The 17,280-nt window shown below is 47.6% G+C and overlaps 1 protein-coding gene across 3 annotated transcripts; it reads right to left on the bottom strand.

The window, feature by feature from the left end:
• Nucleotides 1–8,432: 8,432 nt before the first annotated feature.
• On the bottom strand, nucleotides 8,433–13,716 carry LOC135302225 (uncharacterized). 3 transcript variants are annotated; one of them, XM_064422651.1, is made up of 8 exons: nucleotides 12,928–13,716; nucleotides 12,395–12,469; nucleotides 11,024–11,122; nucleotides 10,470–10,577; nucleotides 10,108–10,179; nucleotides 9,948–10,025; nucleotides 9,189–9,296; nucleotides 8,433–8,726 (listed from the first exon to the last, which is right to left on the bottom strand). In XM_064422651.1, the coding sequence occupies exons 2-8, from the start codon at nucleotides 12,465–12,467 to the stop codon at nucleotides 8,500–8,502; spliced, it is 765 nt and encodes a 254-aa protein (XP_064278721.1). In that variant the 5' UTR covers nucleotides 12,468–12,469; nucleotides 12,928–13,716; the 3' UTR covers nucleotides 8,433–8,499. The 3 variants fall into 3 exon arrangements, with proteins under 3 accessions (XP_064278721.1, XP_064278723.1, XP_064278722.1); XM_064422653.1 differs by having other exon boundaries at nucleotides 9,948–10,019; XM_064422652.1 differs by lacking the exon at nucleotides 12,928–13,716 and having other exon boundaries at nucleotides 12,395–12,531.
• Between the last annotated feature and the right edge of the window lie 3,564 nt (nucleotides 13,717–17,280).

Genomic DNA, 17,280 nt, shown 5'->3' with positions numbered 1-17,280 from the left:
GAGAGCTGGAAAAGAAAACCATCCATCTTTGATATAGAAAAGCTTGGGTGGAGGAGCAGAGATGATCTGTGATTTCCTTCTTGCTAGACATATGCTGGCTTGTTTAGATTGACTTTCAACTGAAATCCTACAAAGCTGGAAAATGACTGGTGGCCATCACTCTGATATCCTTAAAAGCCCTTTATTTCATTTTAATTTTTTTCATCTATGATGGCTGGTAAATACCTTTCTTCCTTAAGCTATGTGCAGGCAATATTGGAGGTAGAAACTACCATAACACGGCATATTTTAGATACTTGAAAATTTTCTTGTGAAATTTTATGGCAGTATCTCCTGCCTCAAAACTAAAGCAGCAGGTCAGCTACTGAACATAACTTACTGCATAGCTGCAGCTCATGTTTCTACAGTGGAAGTGGCTTTTTGTTCTTCTGCATGGGTATGAAACACTACCAATTGAAAGGCTGCTTACAGAGCAAAGAGCCTTTTTTAGGGTAGCCTGGACTTTGGGAAGGTGGTAGCTGTTAGATCAATACCCAGCAAACTACCTAAATTAGTTTTTGTGACTACTCTCTTGTGATTTTGGCCTGGCTTCTTTAGGAGATTCTGTTTTCATTTAGAAATGGCACAGTGGAGCCAGTGCTGCCTCCGGACAGGTGGAGCTGGGACAAATGGCTCATTGATTTTGATCTCAACAAAAAGCCACCTGAGCTCCTCATGACAGCAACCCCACGGACTGGTAACGGATCCATTAAAACTAACTCATCACAGAGCTTTTAACTTGAGACTCTGACATATGGTGCTTGCTCAGTTCTGCCATGGAGGAAGGGAGTTTGAAGACAAAGAGGTTTAGCAAGGAGATCCATGTACAACAAAAGTGCTTCTATTTCAGCAAATGAAGTATCTTAGGATGTAAACCCTAATCCATACTCCAGTCTTATTCCTCCATTACCCAAATTCTTGGTCTTAATTCCTTTGTCAGTAGGAAAATATGACAGGGAAGTGTAGATCCTCCTTTCCTTCTTCAGCTGGACAGCTTGTAACCTTGTCTTCTCCCACAGACAGGAGCAGACAAACGGGAATTTTGTCATGAAACCATACTTTGGAAAGTTTGCCCTGTGTTTGTTTTTGCCCTGAAGTAACTGAGATTCACTGGAGTCTTTACAAGCCATAAATGATGGATTTATTGGGGTTGCTAGAATCTTTCATATTTTATGACTTTTCTGCTGCACAACAGCCTGGCACTTGCAGAACTCTTGCCCCATGCACTTCTCCAGTGCTTCTTGCACAGAATCTTTGGGAAGCACTCAGGAAAAGCACCATGTTCATGTGTGGTTTGTGGAGCCCACAGGACAGGGAAATGTCTTTGCAGTGGGCACTGCCTTTTATTCCAAGGTGTAGAAGGATTCTTGGCTGAACAATGCCATGATATTCCCCTTTGGGAATTGGACAGCCCTGGTCTGCAGATTACAGAGTTACTCTGAAAACCATGTACCGTCCTCAAACAGGAACAAGATAGACCATGTACTGTCCTCAAATAGATGCAACAAGGAAGAATGAGCATTGTGCCAGGATGAAACCAAACGCATCAAGCACGTTGTGGGAGCTGCTCATTTGGCACACCTTAGCTAAAGATGCTTATAGTGTGACAACCAATCAGTAATTAAGATGTATGTGTGAATATAGCTACTTAACCAATGAGCATTAAGCATTAGTGGCAGGAGACAGTGTATAGAGAAGGATAAATATGTCAAAGTTGCTTAATAAACGAGGACGACATGTAGCCACATTGGCTGTGAGTGTCGTTACTCAGCCGACTCTCCGTGGGACCCTCCTCACCAAGGAATTGTCATTGCTGTGGGCACTGGCTGTTATTCCAACACCTGTGTCATTTATTCTACTGGAATCCTTGTGAGAAAGGTTGTTCTTCACCACCGAGATTTTTAGTTGACATTTTTGATCTCAAACAGCCCAAAGTTTTCCATCTCTCAGGTTTGTGATGCTGGTTTTTCCTTTCCAGTCTGTTGTTGGCCAAGGAAGATGCTGCTTAGATTCTGCAGGCCCCCATACATGGGTACTGTTATAGGTAAAAATCGATCCAGCCAATTTAATAAAAATAAAATATAAATTTATTCACAACCGATATACAGTCCCGACAGCCAACAATCAAGGACAGCACTGACCCCGGGATGGAAGCTGGGTGAACACAGATCCGCCTTCTATCACACCCAATCCCCCCTGTTCACCAATGCCGCTTGGCAGAATCCTTTCTTATACTCTTTTCCTAGCCCGTGGCAGAGTCCCTTTGTCTTCCCTCAGGGTTCTTCATAGTCATGATGCCTCTATTCTCCGTCCTGTGCTGGACAAAACCTTGTCCGGGAACTGATGTGCATCCACTCTTCGGTTACCGGAATCCCGTATGCAGATGTATGTCCTTGATGGTCCCCTCTGTCTAAGATGAACATCTCCATGGGCCATCATCGCTGGGCCTCCTCCTGTTCACACCAGTGAGAACGACAATCTCCTGTGCCGGCTGGGGTCACTTCCTATGTTAATGACACTCCTCCTACCCGACTGCCAGCTGCGGTTTCCTCACCCTGTGAAGCAATCCCCTCTTCCCTTGCTACTGTGATTTCAAGGCTTGATATTTTATTCTTATATATATATATATATATAGATATATATATATATATTCTCTCTGCACAAATTACCATAATACACATAACAATTACCAAGATGAAAATTCTTCAGTTCTCCACAGCAGCCCAGTTATCCACAGGAGGGCCATCCATGAGCAGCTCCAAAAATCCAAGGGATTCTAACAGATGAATTTCTGTCCCTCAGGAAGGCAGGGCTGGGTCTGAAGTAAAGGGTCTGACCCTGCACCCACCTTTGCATGGCAGCAGCTGTCCCACACTTTGTGCAAGGCACAAAACATGTGCCACTCTTAATTCAGCACTGGCTTAGTCAGTCTTATAAAGTTCTAATAAAAGCTCCGACTGGGCAAAAAATTATTTGTATTTTAGTTGTTTGGGGGTTTTGGGTTTTTTGGTTTGGTTTTTTGGTTTTTTTTTTGGTTGTTTTGTTTTTTTGTTTTTTTTGGTTTTTTTTGTTAGTTGTTGTTGTTTGTTTTGGTTTTTTTGGGGTTTTTTTTCATGGTTCTTTGCTTTGGCGCTCAAAAATCATGGAGGAAGAGGCAGATTTTCTGTTCAACTTGCCTGTCAGTATGCAGGGGGCATGAAAAGAAGGTCAGTTTTTCACCAGCTGGTTAAGGAGCTCTAAAAGCAATTGTGCTGTCCCTAATCAGGGGGTGGGAGCACTGCTAACAGCCTGGATTGTCCCCACCTGTGTTTCCCTCCTTACCAAAATGCTGTGTAGATCCAGAGCTTTGTGCCTTGGCCCAATGGTGCAAAAATCCCTCCAACATCCCTCAGATTGCAAAAATAAAGGCTTTGTGCTCATTAAGATGAAAAGATGTATGGGTGGCCTGTAGCTAATGTTCTTTTGTTGCCTGGACCCCAGTCAGTGCTCACACCTAAATGACTGACCAGCCCCAAGCTGCTCTAAAGTTTTAATCAAAGGCACTGAAGCTCTGTTGAGTGCAAATTCTCCAGGAAAACAAGCACAGGAACTTGGATAATGTTGGTGGCAAAAGCATATTACAGAATGGTACCAATTCCAGCCTTTATTTTGCCTTCTTTTGCTGCCATGCATCAAACTGTGTCAGACTCATCACTGACCTGGGTTCTTCCAGGATGGGGTGTGCAAGGATGATCCCTCAGCTCATGTGTGGACCTGGTGTGCACCAGGCCAGAGACGTGAGTGTCATCCATAGCCAGCCCCTGTCTGCCATGAGAACAGGGAGCTGCAGCTCTGAGGAACTCAGGGGTTAGGCAGCAAACAGCCCAAGTGCCTAGTTTATATCAGTTACTGGTCAGGAGGATTTACTGCTGAGAGATTTTTATCTTCCTACCCAGAGCTGGAATAAAAGAACCCTGGCAGTTTGCTTTAGCTGTGAAGAGACTCTCTTCAACAGGTTCCAGCTCTGCTGCTTGTTTCAATTAAAAGCAGAGCCAAACTCTTCTGTTGGTCACATCAAACCAACATAAGTTTCAGGAGTCTGTGAAAGACATTAGAGGGTCAACATTATTTTATTTTATTATACTTACAGTCTTCTAATTCAGCCATGGGATACTTAGGCCATCACTGACTATATCAAATAACGGGAAAAAGCACTGGAAAAGAAGTTTTATTACAACTAAGTTTTAAAATCTAATGAATGAACTTCATAACAAAAATTATCTAGCAAGGATACAGTAATTTAAACATCTCAAAGCTCTTTGATAATGGAGCCCTGAACCCCAGTCATGTGCAGTGCAGCCTTAGCTGTCCCTTTGAGGCCAGAGAACTGCCAAGGCTCAGGGCTGGGATGAGCCTTTGTCCAAAAGGGGCTCCAAGACTGATTGGGAATCAATCCAGAGCAGGGCTCACACAAAGAGCAAAGTCTCAAGGCCAAAGCCGAACCTTCATCACATTGGATTTGTTTTAACACAGATCTGGAGCAAATTTTGCTTCACTGCAACACCACTGTTACCATGAAATTTTACACAAGCTACTAAAAAAGCACTGTCCTGTTCTGTCGTGAGCTGTGCTGCCCAAATGATGTACAGAAGTTTCTCTGCCTCTGCCCTGTGCTCTTGGCCAGGCAGCCTCAGTGGGAGCTGATGTTAAAGGAAAGGGCACATGAGTGAGCTCTTGGCACATGGACCTCGATTATTTTGTCAGGAAATGCACACAGAGCATTTGCCTTCAGCATGCTGTAGAATCTTCAAACTGTCATTCACCAGCTTTCTGATATAAGCAATGTCACGATCCCAATGCAGAAGGGAGCACAGACCAGACCCATTTCCATGGTGTGCTGGGATCCCCCTGTGTCATGGGAAACTGGGCACTGCAAGGGGCTTGGGTAAGGCCTTGGCTGCCAGATGTCAGTGGACAAGGCCAAAGCTGCACAGGGGCCTGGGGAGCTCTGGGTAAGCTCTGGTCACTCTCCACCCTCTTTGCAGGCCCTGTGCAACATCCCTGGAGTGGTGGCTGGAGCAGCCCCAGGCCCGTAGGGGTTCTCTCTCTCCCACAGAGGAAACCCTCCCCAAAGCCCTGGGTAAAACCATCCCCAGCACTTCCCAGGGAGCAGGGAGCGCTGCAGGAGGCCAGAGTAGCTTCCCCAGGCAGGTGCTGTCGGGGTGCCTGCAGCACCAAAAGCGTCTCCGCTTCGGGCAGCCTTGACAACTCCCCCAGCCCAGCAGACGCCTGAGCCCGGATGGAGTAATGACAGCCTCACCAGACAGACGAGGGCACTCTTGGCTTGGCAGATCCAGCAGGGTTTGTTTAGGGAAGATCCAGGGCTCCAGGTGGGGTGAGGGTGAGGAGAACAAACAGGAGCACAAGCTCTGATGAAGGGAACCAGGAGCCAAGAGCAAGCAGCAGGGGATGGGCCAGGGTATATCACTGGGGGAAGGTAGGAGGGGTCAGGGTACAAATCATGCAATGGGGAAGGGAGTCAGGGGAGGAGTTGAAATGGGGTGACTGGGGGTCCACCAATGGGGGAGCAGAGTGGGGGTTGTTTCCCAGGGAAAGCCAGTGGGGGGAGAGGGGGCACAGAACTCTCTAGAACAGGGAACAAACAGCAGTTGAGTGACAACAGCACATTAACGACCAGAGACTCCTGGGGATTTGTGCCAGTCTCTCACTCTAACTAAACAGCACTGTCCTCCCAGGGTATTCCAGCCCCATCATTCCCATGACTGTCTCCCACAGAGCGCTGTCCCAGGAAAGGGGAGCCAGGCTGCCGGCTCACCTGCTTGCCGCACTTGCAGCGGAGCAGCCTGGGCAGCCCGGGCAGGCAGGGCCACGGCCAGGAGCAGCAGGAGTAGGAGGCGCAGAGCAAGGGCCATGGTGCCTTGCCCTCTGCCAGTCCCGCAGCTCTTGCTGCCACCGCTGTCCCAACGTCAGCACCGCTATTTAAGGACGGAGGGGCTGGACATTGTGATGCTGTAGAACCACGGGTCTTTGTGACCCCAGAGCCTGCTGTGACCCCAGAGCCTGCTGTGACCTCACAATCCTGCTGTGACCTCACAATCCTCCTGTGACTTCATGGCCTGGGTGGAGATGGCTCTCCGCGCTGGAATTTTCCTTTCTGGGGAGGGAGCTTGTCCTGCCTGGCAGTTGTGTCCAAGGGCTGGGCCAGTCCTCCCAATCAAGCTCACTGCTCTGTGTTCTGCACACTGGCCCAGGAGATAACATCCAAGGATTTCTGAGCTCCTCAGGCACTGTCAGCCACAGCCCACGATGCTGAGGAGTGAGTGATCTCTGGCTGGAGACAAGTACCCCACTCCCTCCTGTCAGCAGCTTCCCAGCTGGAAGCTTGGCACCTTGGGAGGACCCTGGCTCACACAGCCCTTTTGTTTCATAGGAAAGGGTGAAGCCTGTACTTCACCATTTGCTCTTCATGTGCAATGGAAGGCTCTGCTTCCTCTTGTGGTCCTCAAAGGACACAGTCAGTCAATAACACAGCGGGGGAAACCATCCGAGCTCTTCAATGCTTTGATATGTCAAAGGAAACCTTGAGGAGCACACGGTGGGTCTGTGCTGCCTGACCAAGCCAGAGGCCTTCCATGATGGAGTGGCTGCCTCAGTGCACAAGGGAAGAGCTACAGATGCCACCACTCTGCACTTCTGTAATGCCCTGGACACATCAGCCCTGCCCAGCATCCTTGTCCCTCATCTGGTGAGCTATGGATCTGATGGAGGCACAGTTTGGAGAATGAGGCATTGCCTGGCTGGTCACATCCAGGGGGTTGTGGACAATGGCTCAGAGGCCCGATGGATGTCAGTGTCCAGTGGTGTTCCTCAGGGAGACAGCAAAACCATCCCTGGACACTGGGAACTCAATGTCCTGATGGTGCTGCTGGACAAGAAAGCTGGAGGTGCCTCCCAAACAGAACTGTTCTCATTCCCCAAGTCTTTCAGCCTTGCTCAGTGAATAAGCAGCTTTAAAAAAAAAAAAATCTCTGTTTTATCCTTTTTGTATGAAGTTTTGATTAGAAAGAAATTTTATTCTACACAGTTACATTCAGAAAAGACATTAAATAGCAGATGCTTTTAAGATGCCACGTTCTGGAACTGCAGCAAATTCCTCCCTGACTGACATTCATGAGTGCCTGCTCCTCAGGGAGGAATCAGAAGGTCCTGTCCAGAGGGTGGGAACAGATGTATGCCCTCTTCTCCAGGAGCTGCTTTCCAGCTTTTTTAATGGAATCATACAGGTTTTCATTGGCATCTGTGGAGAAAGAGAGAAAAGTCAACTAAGGGACCACAAAGAGCTGTTGTAAATTTCTTTTGAGAAGTGTTTTTCAATGCAAATGCGAGAGTGTGAGGGCCAGGAAGAAACTGAACATTCTCTTCTGAAAGAGATTGGTTATTATAGACTGAGCTTCAGAGAGCCAATGCCCAACTGGTCAGTACTTCCCAAAGAGTCCAAATCCCTCATTTCTATCAGCTACTTGTCAGGAGTATATACATGAAATACAGATATTATATTCCTCAATAAAGAACCCTGGCAGTTGGCTTTAGCTATGAAGAGAAGAGACTCTTTTCAACAGGTTCCAGCTCTGCTGCTTGTTTCAATTAAAAGCAGAGCCAAACTCTTCTGTTGGTCACATCAAACCAATATAAGTTTCAGGAGTCTTTGAAAGATATAAGTGTCAACATTATTTCATTTTCTAATACTTACAGTCTTCTAATTCAGCCATGGGATACTTAGGCCATCACTGACTATATCAAATAACGGGAAAAAGCACTGGAAAAGAAGTTTTATTACAACTAAGTTTTAAAATCTAATGAATGAACTTCATAACAAAAGCTATCTAGCAAGGATACAGTAATTTAAACATCTCAAAGCTCTTTGATAATGGAGCCCTGAACCCCAGTCATGTGCAGTGCAGCCTTAGCTGTCCCTTTGAGGCCAGAGAACTGCCAAGGCTCAGGGCTGGGATGAGCCTTTGTCCAAAATTGGCGCCAAGACTGATTGGGAATCAATCCAGAGCAGGGCTCACACAAAGAGCAAAGTCTCAAGGCCAAAGCCAAACCTTCATCACATTGGATTTGTTTTAACACGGATCTGGAGCATATTTGCTTGATCTGCAACACCACTGTTACCATGAAACTTTACACAAGCTACTAAAAAAGCACTGTCCTGTTCTGTCGTGAGCTGTGCTGCCCAAATGATGTACAGAAGTTTCTCTGCCTCTGCCCTGTGCTCTTGGCCAGGCAGCCTCAGTGAGAGCCAGCACTGGCTGCAGCCCCAGCGGGGCCCCCAGGACAAGGCCCAGCAATTGAGAGGCCAATGGAAGCACTGGGCAGCAGCAGAACCCTCAGCAGAATTATTTGGACAACCATGGACTGGCTACAACTCCACAGTAGCATGACTCCCAGTCATGCTACCTATGCTGGAGCAGAGTTATAAGAAAACTGTGGAGAAAAATCAACAACTGACCATCTGTGCTCGTACAGCTTACGAATGCCAAGATAGCAGCCTATCAGCACAAGTGGCACAGTGATCACTGTCACCACTGTGCCTATCATGCAGGTCCTACGCACATCCTGGGGGCAGACAATTCTTGGGAGGCGCACTGGATCCGGGGCATATATTCCTGTTTCATTGATAATATCTGTGGGAGCAATTGAGAGCGTGAGCTGGTGCTGTGCTGCACTGCTGAGCTGGCAGCATGGTGGATACGGGCAGGACGTTCTCTGTTTCCCCCAGAGCTGGGGCCTGCAGGCACCTTGCCGGCCCTTGGCACAGGCTGTGCCAGCCAACAAAGCCCAGCAGGCCGGGAGGAGAGCCCGGGGGCAGCGCAGCTGCTTGGGCAGTGGCTGCTGCCAGGGGCACGGGCCAAAGCCATCCCTGAGCAGCCACTGCCAGCCCTGGCCCTCCCTGCCCCGTGACAGCTCCCCCAGCCCCAGGGGACAGAGTCAGGCCCTGTCAGGAGGCATGGGAGCCTTGCACTCCCCCTCTGCCCTTTCCCCACCATGGCCACTGTGTGCAGCTGCTCCCAGGTTTTGGGACGTGTCTCCCATGGAAGGAGCCCAGCAGGAATGCTGAGCCTGGCTGAGCCTGGCACAGCAATCACCTTCTGTGGCACTGTCTGGCATCTCCTCCCTTTGTGCATCGGTGGCTGGCACTGAGCCATTGCTTCCTCCAGGAAGTGCTGCCTTCCGCAAAGGTTTTCGGTCCATATCTGGAGAAAGGAAAAAGGACAGCTGGATCTGGTGGAACCATTCCCCATTAGGGTGGTGGCACCTTTAGGAAACACTACATGTCAAAGATATGGATAAGTATCAGGGAAAGGCCAAGGCCCTTGGGGCTGCTCCTGGGCCCTCCCTTCTCCAAATAGTTGCCTTTCCAGATCTACCCAGAGACCAGGAAATTGCAGGGGATCTCAGGGTGTGCATGCCCTTTGGTGCAGTTTGGGCAGCCTGTCAGCTGATGCCAAATGCCTTCCTGCAGAGGCTGGGCAGATGCTGCAGCCAGGCCAGACTGGGAAACAGCCCTGCAGGGCGTCAAAGCAGCAGCAGCAGCAGCAGCGGGGCAGCAAGGCTGCCATGGATCCCTGCCCACTGTGCCGGGCACGGCGTGTCCAGATGTGCAGCCAAAGCCCCCGGCTGCTGAGTCCCAGGGGAAGGCTGAAGAAAATGTACCCTCCATGTTGTCTCTCCAGTTCAGTCAAGATTTGGTCTGCTTGTTTGGATTCCTCCAGGGACTTACTCTGTTTGGTAGTTTTTTTCCTCCCTCTCAGAGGACCTTAAGAGAAAGTATTTCCATTTCTCCAGAAATAGATTCCACAGAACCAGGGCTCAGCCTGAGGCATCAGCAGGGAAACACTACTCACCCCTGTGATGGGACCTGGGCTTGTGTGCAGCAACCAGCCCTGGAGCTTGAAAAGTCCTCCCTGCAGACACACCTGGAACTCAACAGCCACAGAAACACCTGTCACCTGGTTCCTGACAGTTTGTCAATCATTATTCTCTGAGGGGAAGTTGAGAACTTACCTGCAGAAGCCCCCAAGGGTTCCAAACCAACTTCCATCCCAGCTGCTGGAGAACCTATTTCAGCACCCTTACCTAGAAAGGGAGCATAGATCAGAACCCATTTCCATGGTGTGCTGGGATCCCCTTCTGCCTTTGGGAACTGGGCACTGCAAGAGGGTTGGGTAAGGCCGTGGGAGCCAGATGTCAATGGACAAGGCCAACGCTGCACAGGGGCCTGGGGAGCTCTGGACTGGCTCCTGGTCACTCTCCACCCTCTTTGCAGGCCCTGTGAAACATCCCTGGAGGGGCAGGCACTGACACAAAGCAGTAGAGAGGGCAGCTCAAGCCTCAGCAGGGCTCAGGCCCAGAGGCCCAGCAATTACCTCCTGGGCCTGTGCCTGGCATCGCCTCCCTTCCTACAGCAGAGGCTGCCAATGAGCCACTGCTTCCTCCAGGAAACTCAGTCTTCAGCACAGCCTTTCGTTTCATCTCTGCAGAAAGAAAAAGGAACAGTTGGATTTGGTGGAGATGTTCCCCTTTCTGGAAGTTGGAATCTTCAGGAGACAATACCGGTAAAACTGATAAATAAGGATCTGGAAATTATAAAAAACTTCTGGGATTGGACAGGGCACTCTCTTGTCCAAACAGCTGCCATTCCTGATCTGCCTGGTGACCGGGAAATTGCAGGGCATCTCAGGCCAATGGTGCAGTTTGGGCAGCCTGTCAGCTGATGCCAAATGCCTTCCTGCAGGGGCTGGGCAGAAGCTGCAGCCAGGCCAGGCTGGGAAACAGCCCTGAAGGGCATGAAAGCAGCAGCAGTGGGGCAGCGAGGCTGCCATGGATCCCTTCCCACTGTGCCGGGCACGGCGTGTCCACCTGTGCAGCCAAAGCCCCTGGCTGCTGAGTCCAAGGGGAAGCATGAGGGAAATGCACCCACCACGACGTCTCTCCAGGTCACTCAGCAACTTGTCCAGAAGTTTGGCTCCCTCCAGCGACTTGCTGTCTCCTGCGTCTTCATTCTTCCATGTAGGAGTACCTTAATGGAGAGTGATTGAATTTCTCCTTCAGGCCCGAGTTCCAGTGAGGGCACCTGGGTGATTGGTGCCCTCCAAGGCACTCCCTCAGCTCTGCCTTCCACTCTGGAGCAGGGGGACCTCGTGCCTGCAGTGGCCCCACACTGGGATGGAAGGAGCCCCTTGCAGGGCAGTCGGGGCAGAAAGGACTCCCTGGAGCTGCCAGCAGCTCTAAAGCCAGCCCTGGGCAGGGCCAGGGCTTGACAGTGGCAGCAGGAGCAGCTCAGGCTCCCTGGGGCCGGCAGAGGAGCTGCCAAAAGCTCAGCCCCGGGGCACAGCCCTGGGCCCGGCCCCTTCCCTCTCTGCCCTTCTCCCTGGCTGCACAGAGCACATGGAAGGACACACTGGCATTGCACACAAGAGGAAGATGGACAGCTAAATGCTCCCACTGACAGCAATCCTGTGGGATCCTTCAGAGCTCCAGAATGGAGCAGGGCAAGATTTCCTGAACGGATCAACCTTCAGAGGAACTTAAGGGAAATGCCACTTGACTGAGCTCTTGCCACATTGACACTGATTATCCTGTCAGGAAACGTACATTGAGAACTTGCCTCCAAAATCTGGCAAGGACTTCAAAACACCATTCACCAGTGTTTCCAAGTAATCTAAGCCATGATCCCAATCTAAAAGGGAGCAGAGATCAGAACCATTTCCATGGTGTGCTGGGATCCCCTTTCTGCCTTAAGGAATGGGGCACTGCAAGGGGGTTGGGTAAGGCTGTGGGAGCCTGTGGCTCCTGGTCACTCTCCACACTCTTCCCATGCCTTTTGCAACATCCCTGGAGGAGATGCTGGAGCAGCCCAGGGCCCTGGGCCTCCCTCATTCCCACACAGGAACCCCTCACTAAATGCTTGGGGAAAACTGCAGCAGGCAGTGCCACAACTATCCCTCCCAACCTCTGTCCCTCCCTCCTGCTTGCCCACCTGACCATGGAACAGCTCCCACAGCCCAAGGGGACATATCCAGCCTCTCTCAGGACACACTGGAGCCTTGCTCCCCTCCTCTGCCCTTTCCTCATCATGGGGACTCCGTGCAGTCGCTCCAAGGTTTCAGGAAGTGTCTCCCATGGAGGGACCCCAGCAGGACTGCTCAGTACCCGAGTGCCCTGAGCCTGCTCAGGATAATTCCCCTGGGCTGTGCCTGTCTTGTCCGGGCTGTGCTCGCACTGCCAGGCAGCACAGATGGCAGGCAGCTCAAGCCTCAGCAGGGCTCAGGCCCAGAGGCACAGCAATTACCTTCTGGGCCTGTGCCTGGCATCTCCTCCCTTCCTTCAGGAAATGCCACCTTCCACAGAGCCTCTCTGTCCATCCCTTGAGAAAGGAAGAAGCACAGCTAGATCAGATGGAATCATTATGCACAGGGGAGGTGGCCTCTTCAGGAGGCAACACATGTCCCAGTCATGGAGAAGGATCAGGAAAATCCTAATCCCTCCAGTGCCTTGGGGCTGGCTATGGCCCTCCCTCCTCCAAGCAGCCACCCCTCCAGATGGGCCTGGGAATTGGGAAATTGCAGAGCATTTCAGGCCAGTGGTGCAGTTTGGGCTGCCTGTCAGCTGATGCCAAATGCCTTCCTGCAGAGGCTGGGCAGAAGCTGCAGCCAGGCCAGGCTGGGAAACAGCCCTGCAGGGCATGAAAGCAGCAGCAGCAGCAGCGGGGCAGCGAGGCTGCCATGGATCCCTTCCCGCTGTGCCGGGCACGGCGTGTCCAGATGTGCAGCCAAAGGCCCTGGCTGCTGAGTCCCAGGGGAAGCATGAGGGAAATGCTCTCACCATGCCCTTTGTGAAGTTCTGTCACGATTTGTTTCAGGATGTTGTTTGGCTCGTGGGGTTTCTTCTGTCCTTTGCCTTTGTTCTTCCCGCTCAGAGGACCTTAAGAGAAAGTAGTTCCATTTCCCAGGAATGGATCCCACAAAAGCAGGGCTCAGCCTGTGGGGTCATCAGGAGCACACTACTCACCCCTGCCATGGGAGCCAGGCTTCCGTATAGGAATCAGCAAAGGAGCAGGAAAAATCCTCCCTGCAGACCCATCTGTAAGACAGGAGCTACAGAAGCTTCTGTCACCTGGGTCCTGCCAGGTTCACAACAATTATTCCTTGGTGGCACACTGAGAACATACCTGACGGTGGGAAATGTCTTTGCAGTGGGCACTTCCTTTTATTCCCAGGTGTAGAAGGATTCTTGGCTGAACAATGCCATGATATTCCCCTGCGGGAATTGGACAGCCCTGGCCTGCAGATTACAGAGTTACTCTGAAAACCATGTAACGTCTTCCAATAGGAACAAGATAGACCATGTTTGAAGGGCTGGAAAGAGCAGACTGAAGCTCAAACGGATCAATTAAGAGGTTTATAGGAAAAGGCTTTATTTATGACCCTGTGTTCTCTAATAAACTTTTCTCATTATAAAAAGGCAATGAAATTATTCACTTTAATAAATCCTCTGGAGTTTTATATAAAATATAATATTAAATAATGAGAAAATAAATATTCTGCCTTTTTTTTTTTGCTAAACAGATGGTTCCAGAAAACTACTGGAAGAAATGCATTCAAAATATTCTTTGCTTTTGTGAAAAAAAAAATAAAATATCCCATCTAAACCACTTTCTACCAGGAGTTCAATGAGCAAAAATCCAGAGCCCATATGGGAAAATGAGCATGGAAAAAAGCATGCACTGTCCTGGCAGGACAGTATGGAAAAGTGTATCACAAACTCCCATGTCATAACCTCACCTGGCCTGCAGTTCAGCCAAGAGATCTCCTGGCTGCAAGGCTATGAAACCTTCATTTCATCACTAACACTCAGGAGCATCACTGCAGTCATTTTACAGGGTCTATAGAAAGAACTGAGGGAAGAAAGACAGGAGCAAAGGTAGAGATGGGGGTCACAAACAGTAGAGAGTGATGAGACTTTTTTTTCTCCACAAAGCTGGTCTTTTGTCTGTGCCAGTAACATTTCTTAGTGATAAAAAATTCCAAAAGGAATGCGAGAAAAACCAAAGAGTGGAATGATAAAACAAGGCATTTCCCCATCGCTGTGGTACAGTGGAAAAGAAAAAGTTTGATTCACACCAGGATGGTCCAGGATGCAGTAATGAAAAATAAAAGTAGTCCAGGAGAGCAACAGCATTCTCAGGGCTAAAAAACTTTGTGGATTTATTCCAACATATCTGAAACCAATGTGTTCCCTCATTATTTTTTCATCTTTCAACTCAGAAGAAAATGCTCTGATGGTGATTTACCCATCAGTAACTCCACTTTGGAGCTACAAGTACCAAAATCCTACCAGCAGCAAGCAGTTTCCAAGGTGTTGTTGACTGTTTCCCTTACACTGTTGCATTCCTATGGCAAAGGTTGGTTCAACAAAGATTAGGAGCTTAGGCTGACCATCTTAGACTGAGCCATCTAATTTAGGGCAGGTAAATCTCCTCTTGCCTAAGGTGATCTGTGTGTTTAAATGCCCATCTGTTCCCTGCACACACATACCCCATCACAGTTCTGCAGGCCAGAATATGAAATATTGTGTTATGGTGGCTTCAGCCACAGCCTCTCTATAATCATTTTCTACACACACCTGACACACTGGATCTTTTGATGGCAAGAGTCTTCCACAGCCCTCTCTCAAAGGCAATGTTCAAGTTATCCCATATAACTTAGGATAAAGTCTTTAGAATAAGCACTGTATTCCTGTCTCATATGCTAATTTAACTAAGGTATTTCTACAGTATCACTATATTTCTGTGTTATTTCTGGGACCTGTTGAACCAGATACATGCAGAATTTCAGAAAAGGACTATTTCACAATATCACAATCAAAAGGCATTGTTTAACTGGATTCTACTTGACTCTACTTCCTGGATGAGTTCCTCACCAAACATCCTTTGAAATGCACTGTAGGAATAAAATGTACACTGTAATCCTTCCTTTTTAATTTTTTTTCTAACAGAAAGAAGTATTTAAGCAAGCCCAGGAGCCCTGCATACCATTTTCACCACTGATTTACATTCTCTATCACAGGTGGAACGTTGTGGTTGCTCCCCTCTCAGATTAACCCATTTTCTCCTGAATACCAAGGGCAAGTCATCTACCTCTTATTTCACAGTTCAGGCCATTATTTAATGTGTCCCATTTTCCCCTATGTATTTTAGCTACCCAAGAAAAACTACTTGACAAGCCACTAGTTTTATTTGGCTGTTAATGGGGAATGCTTTTGTTTTGTTTTGTTTTCAGACAAGTATTCAATCAAGCTGCTGCAAAAAGATTCCAAGCATAGAGGCGAGCCTTCTCACTCTGTTCATCATGTTTGGTCCAGACACAGTTCTTCCACTGGAAGAGATTTTGTACCTAACTTCAGTGACTTAATGAAAACATCCATAACTTTCCCAGCAGATTCCTTCTAGGCTGCACTAGCCTGAAATTTTGGGGAAAATACAGAAGAGATCTGTCTTCTGCTGTCCATCATAGCAACCCTTTTTTTCATTTATCCCAGATCTTCTCTATTTCCTAACACACATCTACACATAATTTTGCTTGCAGAAATATTTTAAGTTACAAGACAGAAAGTCAAGAGCTTCTTTCATTCCTACAGCTGAAAGGAACCAGTTTGTCTTCCCAACATGACCTTCTCCAAAAGACAGACCACTGAACATGACCCTGAGTTCTTGCTCAAGGTTATAGATTCCCTCTGAGCTACATTCTTCAGAAAGCACACCACTTCTGGTTTAAAAACTTTAAGACATGAAGAAAATTCTACAGTTTTGTGAAAATTCCACCCCATGTAGCTTTTAATGCATCACTTTAATGTCTGCCTAATGTCCATGCCCATGAAGTGATTACAGCTCCCCCTGAGCACAAACAGTATTAAAAGCCCAATTAATAACAGAAAAGGTTTTATGACATGCAATTAAATTGCACCTTTACTAATAATTTGAGGTTCTCAACATGCAAGCCATATATTTGCAGATGCTAATATAACCTCATGCAAAAAAACTCCCACTTTCTGCCCTTCACTAGCTGTGCATATGTATATATTGATGTATTTCTTTTTTGAAAATTTCTTCTTTTTTTGAAATTTCTTCTTTCTTTTTTTTAAATTTCTTCCTTTTTTGATATATTTCTTTTAGTTTTTGTATTTCTTCTTATTTTGAAAATACATGTTTTTATAGATATATTTCTTCTTTTTTTATTTCATCTTTAGCTTTAAAGCCCTGATATTCACTGAGATTTGAAATCTCTTCTATTTTCTTTTTACTCTTGTCTATCTCTGAAAGTTCAGAACACAGACATGAAAACCATATCCAGTAAGATCCAAGGCAGAATGATATATTTCCTCACCAGACTCTAAATTATATTATATTTACATATATTTTATATTTATATCACATTATTATATTTCTCTAACAACTCTCAGTGCCCCCACTCTCCACACTAGCACATGTGACTGAGCCACGTGTACCAGCTCACTGCCTTTTGGAATTGTGCTCTTACACCACTGGCTTTTTCACTTCACAGTTTCATAAATCCAGCATTAAAAGGACATTAAAGTGACCAAGGACAAAACACCCCCTGGAGAAAGAGGATTCATTTCCTGATACTTCCTTTGAGACAAACATTCTAAAGACTGTATTTGTCAGCTTACTCGTCTCTCAGACAGCACACATTGCATCCACAGCACAATCCACACGATTATTTATTAAGTATTTAGAGATGTTATCTTCTGCCAAGTTGGCATTTGGGATACCAGTTCTTTTAGGGTGAATTTAAATAAGTCTGGCCTTCTTCGTGCCTCAGTCCTTCAGCTTTAAAATGGAAATTATTCTCTTTATCCTCTTCTAATTAGCAAGATACACAGTGATAAAACAAAACCTCAGAAGCTACACGGAACTTCCTCTACTTCCTGAAAAAGAAATAAAGCTTTGTGGCCTCATTAGTCTGACTCATTACCCTACCATGATTTTGCTAATACAAGTACTGGAATGAGATACACATTTTGAGATTAAAAACCAAGTGAACACTTAATGGCCTTCCCAGTTCAAGAGGCAGCTGAAATTCCTTGTCCCTGAAGGATCTACTGAAGACCACTTAACACTAGCAGAAATCCTCCTCTAAACCTTTTAGGGACCATGAC

Source organism: Passer domesticus, chromosome 6, assembly GCF_036417665.1.
Source record: "Passer domesticus isolate bPasDom1 chromosome 6, bPasDom1.hap1, whole genome shotgun sequence".
Taxonomy (NCBI): Eukaryota; Metazoa; Chordata; class Aves; order Passeriformes; family Passeridae; genus Passer; species Passer domesticus.
The sequence above is the reverse complement of the archived record's forward strand: the minus strand, read 5'-3'. Positions and strand labels throughout refer to the sequence as shown.